Below are 21,834 nucleotides of genomic sequence, written 5' to 3' on the forward strand. Positions count from 1 at the left end.
GCTTGTGGATTCGTGTGAGTTCTTACAGTAAATGCACTGTCTGGGGCTGCGTTGAACCCTGCATTAGTATATTTATGTGCTGCTTTGCAGGCGTGAATTTGCCATCATCCTACAACCCACTATTCTTGGGTCTAAACGTTTGCTTGCCTGTCAGTTTTGTTACCTGGAAAGGCAAGATTAAAATTTTCAATGGCATTGCTCACATGCGGCCACGCCTATCAGCGAAATACCAGCATGAGGGAGTGCATCGAACCATGAGGGGTTTTGCATTGCCCGTCATCATCAGTGTGGTTGTGTGATTTGGCGGTGACGCTGTGCAGGTTTTGCTGTGTACCACTCGCTGCTCAACATTCTCATCGTGTACGCCGTGCTCAAGGTGGCGGGTGGGACACGGGCTTCGGTCGCCTTCAGCTTTGTCTTCTGCATGGTGAGCTTCCCTTGTTATTTCTTTAATGCGGAAGTATTAGATGGCTCGTTGGCACAGAAATCCGATGCCGGCCAAAAAGAGGTGGTGTTACAAAACTCGTGATTGGTCGAAACGGCGCGACGTCATCGAAAATACGAAATGTTAACCAGTAATAGTCAGTACTAGTATTTAACTGCACCAACTACACAGGAACGGAATTGAGATATAATTAGAAAGGAATTGAAATGGAATTTTGATAGAAGTAGATTGGAATTGGAATAGAATTTAAACACTTTCGCATTGCTTGCATGTAAGCTCCTTAATTGCCCCCACTAATTTTCAATTTGTAATACTGCAGCCGAGTGGCGCCATTGCAGGAGTGGCTGCGGCAAGTATTGAGGCAAATAACAGTGCTGTAATTTAAAGCGAAATTCACGACAATGTGAGATATAGTAGAAACAAAATGAACAGCACAAGCAGAATGCAAAACGTGCTAACACTGCTCATGCAGGCCTTTGCTGCGTGTTGAGTCTTTGTGTTGCTTACATGTGGGGAGAAACACTGAGCGTGTGCTGCAAGGGGTTTCACAAAAGGCACTCATGGTTTGGACTAGGATTTCCTACGAGAGCAGATTGCGTGAGTGAAGGTGGGAGACCTGCTGGGATTCAGTGCAGGCGGACTTGTCTTGGTGGGGCTTGGAACAAATGTTGAGAGACCACACACACTGTACGAGAACAGTTTACTGTTTGGTTGATGTGGGTCTTGATATTGTACAGCTGAGTGCATTCCAAGGTAGCTCAAGCTTACGTGTATCACATTTGTGTCAGCTAACATAAATATTTAGGCTATCTGGTAGGTATTTGATGGATTTGTAACGTCCCTGTGATTTACTGCATGAACCGCCTCACTCAAAAATTGAGCCACTTAGTGTCATCAACTCATGCAGGGTGCCACTGGTTTATTTGTAAACTTGGCTATTCGGTTGACAAAATTATTTTTGCAGTTGCAAACTAGTTACATATTCTGCATATGCTGTGTATGTACAGCCACAATGTGTGTACTGGCGACCTTGAGCTGAAGTGTCCAAAATGTGAGATCGTGTGTGATGTACGGGGGTTCTTGTAAACCACTGCTGAAATTTTGCGCATTCCCTTTTACCACACCTTGTGAGGAGACAAACATAAATGGGGTGGAGTTTAAGAGAAAGCACTGAATATACAGTGGGGAAAAAAAAAGCTCTTAGGGGATCCTCGATGGATTGTTTGAATGTGTTAGCATCTTCTGTTGCTGCTGATTCTGTTCTAGCTCTGCCTTAAGGGTGTGATGCGATAGTGTTCATGGGTTAATGCACATTCATAGATCGCGGGGAGTCCTCAGGTGTAGTGGTGCAATCAAGTGATGCACCACTGTCCCAGCAGGCGACTGTTTCAAACACAGCCATCGGTGGAGCTTGTGAGACCTCGGTTGCTGTCCCCAACCAACCTCTCGTGGCCAGCCAATAACTGCCACTTGTCCCACTGGGCAGTTTGCTGACAGTCCAGTGGGTAGGTTAGGATGACATCTCAGGGTTCGCATAAATTTAAGAGTGACTGTGGTCGCCATATCTGCTTGCACAGGCCCTTGTAATTCTAACGCAGTAAAAGATGCGCTGAAAAGCTCCAGGTAGTGGCTACAGACAACTATTTATTTGTTGCAGGTTTCAATCTTTCTTGTGGCTTTTGCCATTTTATCACATGGTAGGAAGTGACGTGGAAAAATTCTAATGCGCTATGTGGTGTCAGAGCACGTTGAAGAACTGCAGATGGTTGAAATGAATGCGGAGTACACCGTCATGATGCCCCCTTATTTCGGCCTCTTTTCACTTCCTTTCCTTGCAGCACAGTTCAGATATGCACTCACATTTACCGTGTTTTGCCGTGTACCTCGTATTAAATTTGCATTTGCTTAGTAAGACATCTGTCAGTTGTTTGTGTAGGATGCTTACGCCCCTTTTTGCCTTCGAAGAAATCTGCTGCTGTGCGTCAAGAGCATTATGTGCCTCATTGAATGCCACACACAATGCAGCGCTGCCCCTTGCCAAGCGGCAGTATACTTGCACGCACAAACCTGTTCAGTTATTCCGGTATGGGGGCCGCTGTCATTGGTGGACTTCATTTCTCTGCCAAATTCATGCACTGACTAACTGGTTGCTGCTGTATGATGCTAAGCTGTGGTTATGCAACTGTTCGTGTTAACCGATGTGATCAAGTTGGATGGAATTGCTTAGTCCCGTAGCATGATGGCCAGGGGGGGTTGCGTGGTTGAAGATCTTTGGTAGTGTTGCAGCGCGTTTGATAGTAAAATGCATGCAGAGGGTGCAGAACAATAGCAGGCTCTCAGCTAGGGCTTGTTTGTGGAGAACAGTGCTTATTGCACAGAGTATGCACTGACTATGGGAAGAATTGAGTGTTGTGAGGTGCTCTTTAACAGGTGCCTCAATTGGTAGCTGGCAAGCTGAGCTGGACAGTTTGGGCACGAGGGCCACTACTGCAACACTGCTTTCTCAGGAGCATTTCTTCCAGTTGCGCTGTGCAGTCTTTTGCTCTCCAGTTAGGACTGGCACTTCTGCCAGGAGCTGGAGCTACATCCGTCTTTATAGGTCACTGTTCTCCTCTCGTACTGCGGCTTCCTTCCTCACTCTGTGGCAGCTGTGGCTGTGCTCTGCCAGGAGGCACAAAAGCAGCTCGTGACAAAAATGTCTGAGTTTTTCTAGCCAAGTGAGGAGCACTGCCAGAGCAGCTGACTGATGAAGGGCCGACCACCAGTGCCTGTGCAGCTGCCAGCGTTGCCGAGAGGAGGAAAAAGCCTTGAAAAAGAAAAAAAAAAACTTGGTGGCCTTAACCACATTCTTAAAGAAAATGCAATAGCCTTTAGGTTGCCTGTTATGGTCTCTACATTGAGTGTCTAATGTCCTTGTGATTTTCCTGTCAAAACTCCAGTTGGAACTGGTTCTGTTGCCCTTATATGGTATGCTTGAGTCATCACCTTCTAGAATGTTCGAGTATCTTCCATTGGATGATTTTAAACATTTGTCGGCGACAAACGCCGACAAACGTAGGGCGACTCAAAAGGGGATGTTTAATCGGATGGCCAAGAAAACCAGCAGCGCGCTTCCGAGCGGAAACATCGTCTTCTTCGCTTTATCACGAGCCAAGTCATGCCACTCGGCCCCATGGCGGCGCTCGCAGAATGTGAGCAGTGTGCCAATATTATATGGGATTATACTAATCCAGCCACTAAACTTCTTAGTAACCAATTAACCACATTAATCCACCCAGTAATCCTCACTAATATACTGCAACCCACCTTAGTTGGCCACCAAACCCCACTTATTGCCTTAATCTGGCACTTGGTGTTGATGTCGCGACCCTCTCAACCAACCATGGGATTTTGTCACAATGAAGCCAGAATTTTTTGTGAGACAATAGCCTGAACGCTGTCATATTAAAAAAGAAAAAGAAATGGTTCAGGGGTCCTTTCTGCCTCGCAGCAGTGATGTGCACCTGGTTGTGACCCCGTGCATCATGCCGACCAAGAAAGCAGCTGTTCAGCTTGCTGGACGGGCTGATCAGCTTTGTGGCCCTTCATAGAACAGATGTGGTTGAATGGGGTCCAGTGCACCAGTTGTGGTGGTATTCCTCAAGGATTCTCAAGCAGATGGACTTTGTTCTCTGCAGATGGCCTGCATTTGTTTGAAGACATGTACTTGTTGGCCACTTTCATGTGCATTTTCGAGACCTGAACAGAATAAGAGCAAAATGGGCACTTAAGTGAGGTAATGTTGAGAAAAACTTCAGCACACTTTGGCAAGCCCAGTGATGATGCTTTCCCCTTTATGTCAGTCACGCACCTGTCATTTAATGGGTAGGGGTGGTTGAATGTGTGCGCAGGGGTGTTGACCCGCACATCTGAGTGCTGCAGTTTTCGGAGATAAGTAATGAATTGCAGGGCTTTAAATGACTTTCATTCTAGGTTTAAGAGGGGAAACTGTTCTTAAAAAAAAAAAATTGTTAATGAAGTCAAAATTATGAAAACATCAGGCAATATATATGTTTGTGTGCTGACTCCAAATATGTCATTTAATTTTATGTACAGCAAGTCCTTGTGCACTTATGCAATGTGTTGTTACCTTTTTGCCAAGAGCTTTAAAGAAATTCTGCTTTAGGGAACTTGCTACATTGCATGCCATTGATTTCTCTTGACATCAAGCTATGTAATAAGGGTAAAATTATTGTCATTGCTATGATAGAAGTTGAGTTACGGGGTTTTGAAGTTGCCACTTTACAAACGGGAAGAAAAATTTGTATTCCTGTTTCTGAAGTGACTACTTCAAAATCCTATAACTCTACTTCTATGACAGGCAGGATAATAATTTTACCCTTATTGCATAGCTTGATGTCAAGAGAAATCAATGGCATGCATTCTAGCAAGTTCCCTGTGGCAGAATTTTAAAGCTGTCGGCGAAAAGTTCCATAATATAATTCATAAGTGCACAAGGACTTGCTGTACCTGAAATTAAATGTCATATTTGGAACCGAAGTCGCTTTAGGACTGCTTTAAGTTGAAGCTGTGTGGACATTTTGTTCTTTCTGCAAAAATCTGCAAAGTTTGCTACTCTGCGACATCCTCGTGCACTTTATGCCCTGAAGGGCGCTAAAAGTGCTTGCTTTCTGCCTACACAGGTGTTTTTTTTTCCCTGATGGCTAACCCGACCCCTCCTCTTGTAGGGCTACCTGATTCTGGGCTACTACTACACAGCGACCAAGGAGTATGACATCACGTGGACGATGCCCCACTGCATCCTGGCCCTTCGGCTCATTGGTGAGTTCCCTGTCGGCCTTGTGTCAGAGACTGCTTAGAAACGCTGCTCTGAGTAGCATTTGTGGAGGAAAAGGGCACACTGATGGCAAGTACTCGCTCCTGTCTGCTCACTTGTCCGTGCCTGTTTTGTTGTCTTCGTTCTGGTAGCAGCACCATTACCATGGAGCAGGGCATTGCCATTAATGAGACTTCCGCATATTCCACTGTGAAGGAACTAATTGAAATGTCACCTGGACTGTTTTGCAGCATTGCTTTTGAAGGCATTGCATGTGATCTCTGCTCTAATTGTAGTTTGTCACTTTTGGGGACCAGTATCCAGGCACACTGGCTCTGAAGGCAGTAGGAATGCCGATGGCTGTGCAGCATTGGCAGTTTGAGACAGCTTCTGCTAAGTGTTAAGAGGGGAGTTTTTAATCTTAAATATCTGTGATGGTATTTTCGCTCTGACTTCAAGGTAGAGGGCCCCCATTTTGTGTATTTGCAGTCTGCTCTCGATAAATTACAAGCAAAGGGGGCCAGAAATTTGTTGGCGATATGTGGAATTCAAATTAAGGGTAGCCTTTAAAAACAATATGTGTGACGGAACCAAGTCATCAGTTAGACAAACCAGTGGCTTGAATTAAGCGTTTGAATTAACGAGGCTCCACTATGTACAAATACCCTAGCTTTGCTTGTGGTATTACGTCAAGGGGATAACATTCAAAGCAGCACGGTGTTAACCAAGAAAAGCCTAAACATGATGCATGCTTGATGAGGTTAAGAACATCTTATCGCAGCAGTGCTGTGATAAGTATATTGATAAAGCCATTTTGTTCTCCTCTTTCTTTCTGCTTCTGATTTTAAATTTTATAAGTGCAGTAACTTTAATTGGCGCATGCTGAATTCTCTTTTCTGCATTCTGTAAGGAGCCCTTTGCACGGTGAAAGTGGCTGGTGGAAACAAAGTAGAAGTTGCAGTGCCTGTTTTAAGAGCTCTGTTGTGGGATGGAAAGCAGCTTGGCCATCGTCATCATCATCCACATATTATTACCCTTCCCCATGTCTTCACTGCTTAGTAATGAGGCTTCATTGGTTGGGCTGAACTTGAAGCTTATCTCCTGTATTATCTCTCTTTTTGCCTCATGAAAATCCACTTACCATTGGTCACGTTCTTGAAGGGGGGGTAAACCAAACCCCTTGCATCCATCTAGCAGTGTTCTGAGTGGTCTTGCTTGTGGCCAGCCTCTCAGTCACAGGCAGAAGTCAGGTGATAAGCTTACTGATTAGGTTTATAAGTTAAAGCTTATAACTTAGGCTTACCAGACTGCTGGGACTGGCTCAAGTTCATGTAAGAACTAGCTACAGAAGTGACCTCACCTGCCTTGCATGAGGAAGACTGGGAGGCGCCTAGTGATGCCATCAGCCACTTTTTCTCATTGCCTGTGGTGTGCCGAAACTTCACAACGCAAACTTTCTGTCACTTGCAGGTCTGGTGTTTGACGTCTATGATGGCACAAAGAACCCCGTAAGTGGCCTTCGTTCCGTTGTTTGCCTGTAGTGGATTGAAGCAGAGTATTAAGACTGTATGTTTTCAGCAAATTTATTTATTTTCTTTATTTACACAATACAGCAGACCCTTCTTTAGGTCCAAGCAGGAAGGGCACACGGATATAAGGACATAATCATGACTTCAGTGGCAGTGCATGTAGAGATGTCACTCTTGGATATAATCGTGTTGCTGTCGTCCAGCTGCATTGTGGCAGTGCCTGCTTCCCCCTGAAACATAACCTAACTAAAGCCTACCCAGCCTAATGTTAGTCCAAGGCAAGGAAATGCATAATGCAGTCAAACGTGTTAACTCAGTCCACAATAGACTGCAAGAGCATTTCAGGACAGGTGCATGAGGGTGTGGAGAGACAGCTGCTAAGCCTTCATTCCTGGTTTTTGCATCAGTGCAGTAGTAGTTAGCGCAACCGGTGTGGTTGTCATTGGGACCAATCTGAAGGTGGTTACTGTGGAAGGAGGAGTATGTGATGAGAGCGTAAGAATGCAAAATAGGAGGGTGGTTATGTCACGAATCATCCAGAGGGTAGAAGGGAATGGTGAAAGCACAGGAAGCTTAATCTGGAGGAAGTAAGAGGGTATGGCGAGTACAAGGAGTGAGCAACTGGATGGTGGCTGCCAAGGGAACCTTCGAAGGGTGGTCAATGTGCTAGGAGGAGGGAGAGCACGGCAAGAGCAGCAGAATGTAGCACGGTTCATCTGTGATGGCTGCTGTGAAACGTGTTGTGCACCTAGAGTGGTGGGCTGGAGAGGAGTGTTACTATAACTGTACTAATATGAAGTTGCTCTCATTCTTTACCTCAGTATATCATGAAATATAGTTAATTCGACAAATATAGTTGAATGGAAATATAGTTAAATGGTCTTGGGCAGGGCATTATATGCCCTGCCCAAGGTCAAGGGTAACGGAGTGGATTCCGAGAGAAGGCAAGCGTAGCAGGAGGCAGCAGAAGGTTGGATAGACGGATGAGATTAAGAAGTTTGCCTGGGTACAATGGGTGCAGTTGGCACAGGAGAGGGTTTATTGCAGAGACATGAGAGCGGCCTTTCCTTTGCCGTGCAGTGGGCGTAGTCAGGCTGATGATGACAGTTACTTTGATAGCTGTTGTTGCATCTTACATCACACACTAGTAACTGTCATGTGAGCTCTTTTTTTTCCTATTACCGTTCTGTCTGTGGTATCTCTGCCCACAGGTCACTTGAAGGTTAGATAGAAACGTGCAAAGGTCAGAGATGTCAGAATACCAAGTTCATTAGAGCTCTATGTAGTGTGGTGTTTGTATCAAACTGGAAAGCTGGACGCATCAACACATCCTGAATGTTATGCAAGACCTGAGCTGAAAGGAACAAATGGGCCTGTTATGCCCTAAGCTCTGCGTGGTAATCCTCCTAACTTACGCACAAATGATTATCCTTTGGAGACTGCACATACGAACCCTGGTTCACAGTCTTGGGTTTTTTGTTTCCTTTACCCAAATTAGCTCTCTTAGAAATGAGCATGCTGATAACTGTAGGCTGTTATAAACTGTGGCATTGGGTGAGACTAACTGCGACATGCAACTTAAGCTACTTCAGAACATTTGAGCTTGATGCATGCAGTTTAAGGGGGGATGAGGGGATCGTAGCAAACTTTATTTTTTTACTTAGAGTGTTGAAATTTGGCAGATTGGCTTGAAATAGCATCAAACAGACAGCTACAAAGTTTCACAATGATATCTTCAGTAGTTTTTATTTTATCATTGTTTATATGTTGGTCACATGTTGCTTGCTCGTGGAAAGCCTAGTGTGACAGCAAAATTGGTTATGGGTCTGTAATAGTTTTTAATAGCTGCTAAGAAGTATGGTCTAAATCAAGATTCTCTGGATTTCTTTTTAAATTTTTCTGCTCTTTTTCTGAACGACATAGTATGCACCTTCTCTTTATGTTTAGAATGTTTCATGCTCCAATTATTGTGTAATAGAAAATGGTGAGCCTAAACAATGAATCTGAGACTTTCTCGACGCAAGGTACATTTCAGCAATTACAACAAAACAAACGGGATTAAAATCCGTGCTACCATTGCCGTGCTATGCTTTCCACGAGCAAGGTGATAAGCTCAAAACAAACTTTCGAGAAAACAAGCCTGAAAGTTCTAATCTAGCACGCACTGACTATGCATAGATGTATGTATGTATGTATGCGTATGTTTATTTTTGGGTGAAATACTACTTTAGTACAACATAGAAAGAGTGTTGTAGATATACTGAAAAGTGTACTTTTAAAAAGTCGACTTTTTTTCGCGATGTTTGCAATCTGATCCCCACATCCCTCCTTGAAGGTGTGTTAGCAACTATTTGCAGTTTTGCAAACCTCTAGTTGCTTTTACAGGTATAAAATTTCGATCTGCTGCTCGTGATTTGGAGGTCTCACATTTTGGTGATTCCCTAGCCTCTGGACCCTTGTTGCACTTGCTATCCTCCTCCTCTTCTCATTGACAGCGGAAACAAATTGGCCACCAGCATTCGTTGGTTGGCTCCTGGGGTTTTCTGCCCTTTCTGTGTGCACAGATTGTTTGGTTCTTCTTGTTGTGTGACCACAGTATGCCAAGTGGTGTGGTCTGCCCATGTTGTCAGACCGAGGGGGCTGTTATGCTTGGAGTGGATATTTTTTGGGGCTCTGCTCTTGCAGTCATAGGCCCGAAAAGGCCTTTAGCAGAGCACTGTTAGCGGGAGGTGCAGGATTCTGTCCCCAGTGCCGTCTGGTGCCCACCGGTGGGTTTTCCCTTGGTCTGGTACTTGGCTTAATTATGGTGGAGAATGGGTCTGATTCTACCTTGGAGTAGCCCAAAACACCTTGTGCCATGGCACTCTTTGGCCAAGGATTACAATGCTAGTGTTAGTGGGAGGTATGCTGTCTGTTCCCGTGGAGCCAAGTGTGACTAGACCACACATGACTTTAAGCAACCAGTGGAAAGGGGCAGAACGCGCACAAGGGTGTTCTCTTGCATGCATTGCTTTTGTTCGCAAGGAGGTAGTGTTAGCTGGATCGGCAGCCCTGCTTGCCACACACTGCCAACGTGTGCCCAAAAGACCAGGCAAGGTGGAATATTGTCCCTGTGGAGAAAGTGGAGACAAACTGCCCTGTTGCATGCGACCTTCTCACCTAACCTAAAATCATGGGGCGGCTGTCAGCCTTTCCTCTTTTTTTCTTGAATGACTCTTTGTGCTCGCCAGGGATGCATTAGTGACATGGTCTGGCAGCCAGCGAGTGCTTGGGATGAGTGTTTGCATCTGTAATGGGATCCATTCCTGTGCAGAAAGTATAAGTACTTTCTCTGCACAGTGCCCTTACTTTCAAGTTGATGTGCTGTATGCTAAGCTGTGAAATGCAGGGTATGCTCTGTGGGCTGCGTTCAGTGCATGAGGCAGCACACAGTGTGCTTGCGTCCTGGTGCGTTAGGGAGCACCAGTGTCTGTTCATGTCAAAGGTTCAATGTAGGTGATGCCTTGTGAGTGCAGAGTATGTTTGCCGTCTAAGCACGACGTAAGCTTTCTTCTGCATCTTTTTGTGAATGATAATGTGACTCGGGGCTGCTTGTGGTGAACGTTATTTTGTGTCTGTCCTAGAGTGAAGAAGATATCATGGTAAGTGAACTATACCTGTGGCCACTCTGTGCTCTGCTGTCATACGTGGCAACCTTGAAGCTACGCTAGGGCTGTCTAAGCTTCGTGCATAGAGTCTGAATGCCTCTGTATCTTGGCCTGGCAACAGAAAAATAATAAAAACAGCGAGGCAGTCAATGAGGCTACTTGGTGCCAATTTAACACTATGCTGTGTCTTTCCATGATGCTGTAATTGTGAAGGCCTTTATACCTCATACTGTACGGGATCTGGGAATCTGCCTGCTCAGCAGATGGCACTGCACATTCACGCTGGTTGCCAGCAGTTGAACCTTCCAGCAGGCTACTAGGTTACACGGGCTTTTGACTTGCGCTGGTTGCCTGGCTCCTCTTTTGTCTTTTTACTTCCAACTAGCTGTGCTGGCTCAGTGGCTGTGGCTTTCAGCTGTCAAGCCTCAGTGGTCCCACCTTGGGCCACGGTTCGTGGCTTTCTCGTCTCTCCAGAGGTGAACTGTACAATCACCTTCTTACATTGCAGTGTCAGTTTGTGTTGCAGAACCCAGGTGGTTGAAATTGCCACTTGCTACAGTGGTGCTGGTCGTTAAGTAGCCTATTATATCACATGTGACTTAGTTTATCTTCCGCCTTTTGTGTATTTATCTCCATATTTTCAAGACACTGGCGAAGGAAAAGCAAGGACCTCATGCTGTGCCAGTGAATACATTTCAAATGCATTTACATAGATGCACAAGGGGAAGGGGTTAACCATTTTGGTCATTCCACTGGCATGGCTGCAGCAAGGAAGAGAGGCTGGTACAGTCACAAGTGGGTGCAGCTCTGACGACTGTACTTCTGATAGTTGTAAAAGCTACGCTTGAAATTCAGAGATGGTACAGGGGAGGTTCAGACAGAAAAGAAGAAGAAAACAACGCAAAGTTGTGACTTACAACTACTTTGGTTTTGTGGTTTATGCATTGATAGCCCTAGGCAAATGCCAGAGAAGTCGTGTTTTTTTTGCTGTTGCTTTTTTGGGCAGTGTGCATCTTCTCTGCACCGAATCCCGCTTTTCTACCAACATACTCTTCCTGTCAACACCAAGTACAGTAGAATCTCGATAATAAAAATATCATGGGCCCACGAAAAATAATCGTATCATCCAAAATTAACAAAATCTGTATGCAAAAGCACAGGAAAAACTGTTTATGGCCACAAGAGTTAGTTACGGCTGCATGCTGCTACTCACTGCTCACGGTGAGTACAGCATGACTGGTGGTGTGGCATACGCAATTTGCGGGCATATCTTGGTGCCTGAGCGTGCACTTGCGGATCGCCCAGTGGCATGGGAGAGTGTTCAGAAGATCTGAAATTCGGCTTGTTGTACGCAGTGCACCTCAGCTAGGGAATTTTACAAATTCATGTTGTCCTGAAATTCGTATCAACTGTGCTCCTATTCCTATCGTCACAATTCTACTGTACTTACGTGTTGTTCGCGTAGTTCCTGCATTGCATTGTGAGCTGCTGAGACTGTACGATTTGCTTCAGTTCAGCAGACCACTGTAGCCTGGCTGCCTGGATGAATGAATGAAGCGTAGTGGCAGGGCATGGTATTGTCAAAGGCATCCTTGACTGCCAGCCTTTGTGAACAGAGGCCTCAGTTGTGTAGTAAGTGTGCAGGTGGCAAAGCACATTGTAACCCATGCATTGCAGCCACTGCGCTTCTTGCCCAAAAGAGAGCGGTGTACAGTGCAACTCTCGGTGAATGCTGCTCCGAGCTGACCTGACGTTTCTTTTGTTGGTTTTGTTCTGTAGTGTGATGGGTACTTGTTGTGCGGGATGCCTCTCTGCAGTGTTGGTGGAACGGCTGCAGCATCAAAGTACTAGTTGCATTGCAAGGCCTTTACAAGCCTCTGCTTTCTGAGCAGACACAATTTGTTAGCCTTTAGTTAATTTAAGCTACATGTAATGGTTGTCAGCTTTTTTTATGGCCTTTAAACAAATGTGGAAGAAAGGGTTATGGACGGTATACTTGTTAGTGTGATTCCTGCTTTTCTTTTCTGCTGCCGTGGACTGTTCAATGAAATTTGGTCTCATGCTGTTGTTATCGTGCCCATTGGAAAATAATAGGGTCTTGTTACAACCTTGATGTGGGTTCGCACTTTCCTTTTAACCTAAAGGTAGTACAGTCCCACGTCAAGGTTGTTTTGCATGCGTTAGCCAGGCTTGCCTTGCACAACCGGCAACAGCATCCTTGCTAATGTCGATTTGAAACTTTCTGGCTGTGACTGGTGTCAGAGCCTCCTGACACCCCCTGTCATGAACTCAAAATAGGCAATGCACTGTTGTTTTCAGAAGTGAGCGCACAGTTGGCTGTATATTTTTGCAAGGGGAAGCTTTGTGTGACATGCTGGGTTTGGGTCCCAAAACTGAAGAGACAGTTGCAAGTGTTGTCCCTCTGCGTAATGGCACGAAACCACAGCTCACCCTGTGGAGATGCGGTGGAGTGTGGGGTACCACGAGAGTGCAGCTGAGGATGCCCTGCCCTCTGCGATGTATTTGTGGAGGTTGCAGTTGCATGCTGTGGCCAGTTGGGTGCACAGTGACTTTGCCCTCGTTTCTCTCTCTTCTCCCATGTGTGCCCTGACTTTGGTAGCAGCCCAGTGGAAAACAGCAGGTGAGCAGCCCCTCTCCTTGTGAGGCTGACTCTCGCACGCTTGCTTGCAGCGCCCCCTTGTGCTGCTTATGCGTGTTTTGCACAGTCGTGCATCTCTCTGCCGCTCATGGCTACTGACTGTGTGCTTGCAGTGCTTGGGGAACGCACGGGGAGCTATCGCTGCGGCCACATGGCACAGTTGCACAGTTAGCAGGTGCCTTCCTGCCTAGCACCTACACATTCAGTTGCTGCTACAGCACAGAGCACCCGAAGGAAGTTACTGTGAAGCTCTGCTGATGCGTCGACACCTGCTTCTGTCAGCTGAGCAATTTGAAAACTATGAAGTTCTGGATTAGACCTGTGCAATTGGTTGCATCTATACAGTAAAACCTCGTTAATTCGAACTCGAGGGGGACCGGAAAATTGTTCGAATTAAGCGGAGTTTGAATTAACGAGCGGGCGCTAAAAAAAGCGGCCATCACGCCCGGCAGCACGGGCCGAAGCTAAAACAGGCATATCTGAGATCGTTATCTCTTACTACGTGCTACTACACATTTGCGGCGGGCGATTGCGCGAATTAAAATCATAGAGCCCAAATGTCGAAGGAAATAAAGTTCATTTGTTTATGCGGTTGGAGCTAACATCAAAATGCATTCGCGTAAGCAGCAAGCTTAATGATTAAATATGACACTATGCCTCAAAAACATGTTTATTAACAGCAGATTGGCAAAGCATATCAAAGAGAAAAATAATCGTGATGCGCATTTGTTTTCGTTTTCTTTGCCATGACTCGACAAGCATCGTCTGCAACTTGCCCAACAGCTCCAACGCAGCGTCCGAATTATCATCGGCGGAGAAGTAGCGCGCAGCCAGATCGAGTGCTGACGCTGTTTCACATGCACTCGGGGGTGGCAATGGATCGTCGCCTCCGTCGGACTCGTCGTCGCTGTCAGCTGTGCTCGCCGCGCCCGAGTTGTGCGGCATCTGGTCACCGCAGGCCGCTTCAATAATCTCGGCATCACTTAACGGCCCCGATGTCTCCACGCCGCTGTCAACGTCTACGAAGCTCTGGAAGTCAACACCCTCCGATAAAGCAGCGTAGGCAGGGTGCAGCGCGACAGAGTCATCACACTGAGCATCCAGCTCTGCCGTGCTGCAGGCTTCTGGGCCTTCAATGAAGCCGCACTTTCGGTAACAGTTCGCGACTTTGTCCGCCTTGACAGCATTCCACGATGTTGCCAGCATGTGGCAGGCTCCGAGGAGATTGACGTCGTACGATTTGCCGCTGTCCATACACACAAGAATCCGCTCTAGGAGGTGGCGCCTGTACAGTGTTTTGAGGTTTTTAATAACCCCAAGGTCCATAGGCTGCAGCACAGCCATAGTGTTTTTCGGCAGAAATGCCAGACGGATCGCCTTCAGTCCGCTGATGTCGCAATGGGCTGAACAGTTGTCGACGAACAACAGAACATTCCTGTTCTGTGCCGCGAACTTCCTGTCGAGTGTGCGCAGCCAATCCGTGAAAATTGCTCGCGTCATCCACGACTTTCTGTTGAAAGTGTAATCAACAGGGAGAGTTTTTAGCCCTTTAAAGCAGCGAGGCTTCGCTGCTTTGCCTATAACTAGCAAGCGGCACCGTTCCGTGCCAGTCGCGTTTGCGCACACCAACACCGTCACTCTTTCCTTGCTTCTCTTCCCGCCTGAACACGTGTCGCCTTTGTAACTGACAGTCTTGTTCGGCAGCAACTTAAAATAAAGCGCGGTTTCATCTGCATTGAACACATCGCTGAGCGAGTAATCGGCAAGGTAGTCCTTTAGTTGACCTGAGATCCAATTTTGACACGTTTCTTCATCGACTGCGGCTGCCTCTCCACAAACGCTTTTAAACGTAAGTCCGTGACGGGCCTTGAAACGCGGCAACCAGCCTTCCGACGCGCTGAAGTCACTTATGCCCACCTGGCTGGCGAAGTCCACTGCCTTTGCGGCAATTATTGGTCCACTTAGCGGAATGTTCCTGCTGCGAACATCCTTAATCCATGCTATTACAGCATCCTCCATCTCTGGATGAGCCGATGTTCTCAGTCGTTTCCGTGAGGGCTCCATCTCCTTTTGATACGCATTGAAGATCGAGTCCTTGTTCTTGAGGTATGTGGACAGCGTGCTTTTCTTGACTGCAAACTTCTCTGCGATCGCTTTCTTTGTTAGGAGACCACGTTCGACCTCCTGTAATATCTCCACCTTCGTCTTCAAATCCTTTGCGGAGTACTTTCCTCGGTTTGCCATGATTGCCACAGTCGATGAGACGTCACCAGCGAGATACCAAACAAATGAGGAATATCACGCAACACAAACTTCGCTAGACACCGCGGCAACAAAGACTAGGCGCAAGAGGGGCCGGGTGCTGCGTGCAGGATGAAGGAAAGGAAAGAGTCTTCGCTTCCCGAGCTGCACAATAAAAGGGTACCGGAAGTCACGCGTTCTTGCAAGGGCTACTGGGAGAGTTTAGCCGACGGCGCAGCCAATAGAACGCTGGGCGCAGCGGCGTCGTCTGCTGCATGGGCAGGCGCGCTGGGGGACGGCGCCCAAGTAGAGGGAAGCGGGGGAGCGGGGAGGGGAGGCCCGCTTGATTGAAACGTTTATTTCCATCAGAAAAAAAGCGCGCCTTCAAAAAAATGTGACGTAACCGCCTCGCCCGAGTACTTCCTTCCTCCATGGTCGCGTGCGTCTCCAATGGTCACGACCGCCTCGGCGCAGCGGAAACCTGCAACGGCTTACGCCGGAGCCACCGTGGCCGGAGCATAGGCGGCGCCCGCGGTAGTGTGGCTACCCGCGTGACCGCGCGTCAGCCAAAAATAGACAAGCCAATGCTGTGACGCTCCGGCAGCGAAAACCTGCTACGGCGTGCACCTGAGGGTTGGTTCGGGCAACGAAATTCACGTCTCACCTCGTGCGTGCTGGCTTATTTTTTTCTCATCATTCTGCATTTTTTTAAAATTTTCAGCGCATTGTATTTGCTACGAGGTGACTTCTATATGCGAGGAGCAATGCCAGCCATCGGCGCCTAGTTCGAATTAACTGACGTGGATACCGGCATATTCGAATTATCGGGAGTTTTGACCCATTGAAATACACAGGGCTTTGCCGGGACCCGGCCGTCAGTTCGAATTAACCGGAAGTTCGAATTAAGCGATTTCGAATTAATGAGGTTTCACTGTACTTGCTAGCTGTGCGACATTGGTGCGTGGGAATCATGGAAGCGGCGACGTGGCTTCAGCACAGATTTGGCCACTCAAGAAACACAACCTCATACCACACATTGCTGATTTTAGACGCTTCCTCACTCTGCTGTCCTAGCTTGCCGATAAAGTTTTCAGAAGACCGGGTCATGCAAAGAAACAGTTACATTTGTCTACGTGGCACCTGCTGCGACTTCTCATCACTTCTGAGAAGGATACAGTCTTGGCTCACAAGTCACTGCTGCTGCTGGTCATCAGAAGTGGTGCCGACATACTGCACGTGGAAAACGCTGCACAGAACACGTCGACTGCGGCCCGTACCAGGCACCAACAACCCATTGCGCCACTTCACTCTAAGAAGCGCGCTTCAGCTGCTCAGTCGGTGTCTTCGGGTTTTCCTGCTGGAATCATTCACTGTAAAACGATCCGATGGGTCTTTGAGTGGCTCGTTCAGCGCATCTTCAGCTGCTGAACAAATCATGTCAATCCGCTCGGAATGGTGATCAGGTCACATCCAGCATGCGCTAACGGTTTTTGGCCGCTGAGGGACCCAGGAGAAGCATACTGCAGAGATGAGTGGGGTTGTGGTGCATGGGGTCAGAGTAACAGCATAATGCTACAAAGGTTTTAGGAAGCAAAATGTATTGAAAACTTTACTCATGTTGAACTTTTGCCTCATGGGTTTCCTGAAAAACTGGAACACTGCCAGCTTGCAGGTGGATGGTGAATGCCCTTTTCTGGATGGATGCTTTTAAGTAGCAGAGATGGAAAGAAGCCACAGGCGGCAAAATGCTGCATTAGAGCAAGATGTTGCACTGGTCATTAGACATAGATGTTTCAGGTTGGGCATTGACCTTTGCACATGGGTCATGGTGGTAGTTGGGTTTTGTGTTGCGCTCTTGCCAAGTTTGCAGTTGTGCTGCTGATGCTGCGCTCTGCCTTATAGTAGGGCGTGCTGTTCACATGATGAGCTTAAAGCTGCCTTGGCCTTTGTATATGTGTATGTCATGTTTTTTAACTGTGAAAGTGGTCCCTTTCGGTTTGTTTATGTACTGTGTACTTCATTTGCTCCTCATTTTTGCAGTCTTGTCAACTGTGGTGGATCAGAGATGGTGGACTGGAACATCATGTACCACAATTGTTTGCTGCTGCTGCTTTGCTTGTGTTTTGGGCTGGGGTGGCAGTGCGCTCCTTCCGTGTGTTCTATGGTGTCCCGCTTTTACATGCTGGCTTTGACATTGTGCTGCTGCTTTCAGCGCTGACACTTTGCTTTTTTGCTGCAACAACTGCTTTGTACAGAGTCCTGTGGGACATGTCTTGATCTAGAGAGTTGTATGCGTTACACTTGGAGTCAAACACTGCCATGCAACTTTTTAATGCGATAGCATTTTGGTTGTCTTGCAAAAATCACCAGGTTTCTCTCTCATGAAATTCCCTGATTGCTTGAGAGGGTCGTCACGTCATCAGAACCACTGAATTTGGAAATCTGAGGACTAGAGCGTTGGAGTACCTTTCATTGGATTATCATATGGGATTAAACTAACCTGACACACTCTTCCACCTTAATCCACCTCAATCCACCCAGAAATCACCATTAGTCTATCTGAACCCACCTAGGAATACCCACTAAACCACCTTAATTCATTTTTAGGCCAGGCCTACTTCCAAAATTTGGCAGAGGGCTTTAGAACATTTGGTGGTTGGCCAACTTCCAAATGCTGTCGCATTTTCATCTTGAATGTTGTTAAGAAGGCCCCAAATTCTTTACGAGGTCGTTGGGAGGCTGCCGTGGATTGGCTGCTAATGCCATGTGTAGAGCATGTAACAGCTTGTCCCATGAGGCTCTTGCAGGAACATAGGAGATGGCAAAAAGGTGACCCTTCTGGAACATTGCAACGGATATGGTTTCAAGAGCTAGTTTTTTTTTTAACTAGGCAAGAGCCAACAGTAGTTTTCTACTGCACACATCTTTTCAAGGAAGCACATTTCTTAAGAGGCTTTCAAGTGCATCCCATGACATCGACATCTGTCTTGTGGCTCGACCTGTTCAACTTGGGCCACTGATTTCAGTTAAATTGAACTTGGGTTAAGTGCTCATGCTGCCAGTGCAAAACTGCTGCAAAAATGAGGCTCCATGGAAAGGATGTTGATGTCTAGTTTTGTAGGACTCTGTGCTGCAGATGGGGCTGCTTGTGCCACCTTTCAGTAAAATGAGGCTGTGGTGCATGTGCAGGAGGCGCTGCCGCATGACCAGAAGCGCACTGCCCTCGCCAACGTGCCGACCTTCCTCGAGGTCCTGGGGCACTCCTACTTCTTTGGCGGGTTCCTCGTCGGCCCACAGGTACGTCTCTCGGCACCAGTCCATCACTCGGCAGTCTGTTGTCGTGGCTACAGATGCTGGCTGAAATCTGATGGTGCAACTGTCTTAAAGGAGGACATGACTTTTAAATCCCACAAAATGGCCAATTGATTTTTTGACGGTTGTTGTAACTGCTTGAATACTTTGCTTTTTATGCTGTCCCGAAGTTTGAGTGCTGAAATTGACCAGCAAGTGCTTGAAAAAGATGTGAACCATGGCAGCTGTTCATTGCGGGGATATGCTCTAACAATCTGAGTTTCTTTTCATTTCGGTTTTCTGACTTCATTTGTTTTCTTGCATTTATAACAGCATTACTGCAGGTCAAGGTGTTATATGTTTTGAAATTTGTGAATTTTTGTTTGAAATTTTCTGCTCACTCTAGATATGTCAGTGGACATCACAAAAATTGAAAACAAAAAAATTTGTATTCTCTGAAAAAAATGAATGTCTTGACCTGTGGCTCATCAGTAGGAATGCAGTTGAATCAGCCTTCTGCCACGTTTTCTTAACTCTGCAGCCTTTTTTACGTTATTCAGAGAAATAATATGCATTAGAAAACAATCTTTCGGAGATATAGCAGCGAAATTTTATGAGAGTAGTGATGAAATTATTTCTGATATTCTCAAAAGATGTTATGAAATACATAAAGAAATAAAGAAATTTTGCTGAAAGCTGCATCCTGCCTTAATCCACAGCAAGGCAACAACAGAGAGTGCTCATTACGTGCACTGCTTTCTTTGCTGCTGTCCTTTGTGCAGTCTTGTTTTTGATATGGAAAGGAGAGTCTGACTGTAGGGTTGAGGGCAGAGTGGCAAGTAGTGCTTTAGCTGACAAAGAGGGCTCAGTTATTCATTTAAGACAGAGTTTGTATACATGCACAAGAGACATTGCTGCTGACTGAGTTGATTGAAATCAAACAGTGGACGAAATTGAAGGCAAGATTGCTCATAATTCAAGTCTGTAAGGAAGGTGGCATTCCAGGTGTTTCGTGTAAGATGTTCTGCAATTTTTAAAACGCTTTTTGATTATTTTTTTTGGTATAGTATTGTCAGAGGTGTAGCGTATCAGAATACAGCTAAGGCATGCTAACTAGTAAGCTGGCTAACTGACATTGAATAGTAAACTTGTTTTCTGTTACCCTTAGCCTACTTATTTATTGAGAGGCATGTAGCCCACCATGAGTAATATTCATATCCGTTTTTAGAATTTTGAAAAGGCATTTACCATCAGCGCTGTGGCCCAACAAATCTCAGCTACATTGTGCCAACTATAGATGCGAAGGGAGAATATATTGGCAAGCTCCTCAGAACCTTGTGCCGTTATGCATGTGCAGTTCCCGATGAAGCGCTACCTGGACTTCACCCAGGGCCACTTCTTCCATGGAAAGGCCGTCAAGCCCTCCTGGTGAGTGTTTTGCGGCTGCTTCCCTGCGAGGCTGCACCTGCATTCTCATATTTGGTTCCGATGGCGCTTTATTCCTGGCAGTGGCACCCTGGCTGCCTTGATGAGGAGCAGAATTTGTTACAGGACCAACTTGTGCACAGAGACGCTGCTGCTTTATGCCGTTAGGTGCAATCTGTGCATGGAAAGCATTTGCGTACATGTTAGGGCTGGCTGGTTTCCGTCTTTCGACAACTTTGGTGGCGGGTGCTGGCTTTACATGCATCATTTCCACTAGATTCCAGCACACATTTTTTCCGTCACTGCATTTAATTCTTCAAGCAGCTTGCAGTATGGCGACGTGCGTCTGCTGCTGACACTAGCTGTTTCATGTCAAGTCTGAAGCCGTGTTTCACAGTTTTAGATTATCATCATCTTCGATGGTAATCCCTCATGCTAAAGCTCATGGTAATGGTGAAGGGGCAGGTGTTTTTGTCTTTGCTCCCTGTGGGTAATGGTAGCCACAGAAAGTGCTGGCTTTCCTTGCCTGCGTTGCTGTCTGTACTGTCAGCTTCTGTGCTGGTGTGTGTGGTGGGGTGTTTGCAGTGCTGCCACCGTGTTCTATGTTGACAGTGAGTGATGTGGTGCCTTGCATGTGCGCAGCATTGTGCCTGCGCTGTCTCGGCTGGCCCTGGGCATGTGCTGCCTGCTGCTGAGTCTGGTCGGCTCGGGGCACCTGGACGAGAAGTTTCTGCTCTCGGACGAGTATGCGGTGAGTGCTCTACACTGCGCCAGGCTGTGCCTTTTTGTAGCCTGTAAAGACACCATATGGGGTGGGGGCTCAGCCACTCACGTTCCGTGTATTGGGACATTGTGCTTCTTTTGTGCTTCTTTTGCTTTCTCTGTTTGCAGCAAAAAAAAGTTATATGCTCTCACCCCCCCCCCCACCAGCATCTGTTGAAGTGAAGCTTCCAGCCCAAGCAGGGAGAGCCTCCATTCTCCAGAAGCCACCTCTCCACTGCGTCCTAAGAGGCTGCCCATCCCTGATCCACTGCCCCACTCCCATCTCTGCCCACTTTCACCTTCGAGAAACGCCATCCACCACCCACCTACATCCACCTTCTGTGCCCACTGGAAGCCCACTCAGCAGCGAAAAGAAAAACCTAGAAGACAACTAGTCACCATTAGCTGTCACAATGTCATGCTTAAAGGGACAGTGAGGAGAACTGTATCAAATTTTTTTTTGTTAGCAAAACCTGCTAGTTCGGCATTTCATGGTTTTGTTACCGCTTGTCCGGAAACGAAAGATGCATTTAGTTCAAAGAAATTTGGATTCGAAGTTGAAAAGGTTTTTCCCGCCACTCCGATTCAAACTCAGGGCACTGTTATGACGTCACGACGCACTCCTATGACGTCATAGAACAGAGTGACATGAAACTTGATGTGAACGTTGACTCCATGATTTCTGGCGGCTATTGGTGCAGTCTAGCAGCAGCCGAAATGAAAGATACCGCCGCCGCACGTTGAAGGCATCTCACGGGGGTCTACCGTCGCTTCATCTACGTTTGCACCGGCGTCTTGCCAGCGCTACAGTGGATCCCGTTCCTGAACACGATGATGAAGTTCTTGCAAAAACGCCAGTCTTCATTTCAGCGACCTCAGCCCCACAGAGCGTGTGATGCTTTTGAGGGAATGCAGTTAGGGTAGGTGCCGGCGGGTCATTTCCCCCTTCCGTCGTGAGCAGCCGTTGCAGATTAAATATCATGACCCCAGTGTGGGGAGTCGCGAGGGACGAGGACAAG

The 21,834-nt window shown here is 46.8% G+C and overlaps 1 protein-coding gene across 3 annotated transcripts in view; it reads left to right on the forward strand.

Moving 5' to 3' along the window:
• Nucleotides 1-21,834, forward strand: part of nes (lysophosphatidylcholine acyltransferase 3 protein nessy) — a 78,419-nt gene that overhangs the window by 33,331 nt on the left and 23,254 nt on the right. Inside the window, exons 3-9 of one of the 3 annotated variants that reach the window (XM_077655614.1) lie at nucleotides 321-427; nucleotides 5,173-5,266; nucleotides 6,732-6,769; nucleotides 13,058-13,078; nucleotides 18,527-18,634; nucleotides 19,986-20,056; nucleotides 20,696-20,804. In XM_077655614.1, coding sequence (XP_077511740.1) covers nucleotides 321-427; nucleotides 5,173-5,266; nucleotides 6,732-6,769; nucleotides 13,058-13,078; nucleotides 18,527-18,634; nucleotides 19,986-20,056; nucleotides 20,696-20,804 — 548 coding nt within the window. The remainder of the gene's footprint in view (nucleotides 1-320; nucleotides 428-5,172; nucleotides 5,267-6,731; nucleotides 6,770-13,057; nucleotides 13,079-18,526; nucleotides 18,635-19,985; nucleotides 20,057-20,695; nucleotides 20,805-21,834) is intronic. The other 2 variants (XM_077655615.1, XM_077655616.1) reach the window with 2 other exon arrangements.

This window comes from Amblyomma americanum, chromosome 2, assembly GCF_052857255.1.
Source record: "Amblyomma americanum isolate KBUSLIRL-KWMA chromosome 2, ASM5285725v1, whole genome shotgun sequence".
NCBI lineage: Eukaryota > Metazoa > Arthropoda > Arachnida > Ixodida > Ixodidae > Amblyomma > Amblyomma americanum.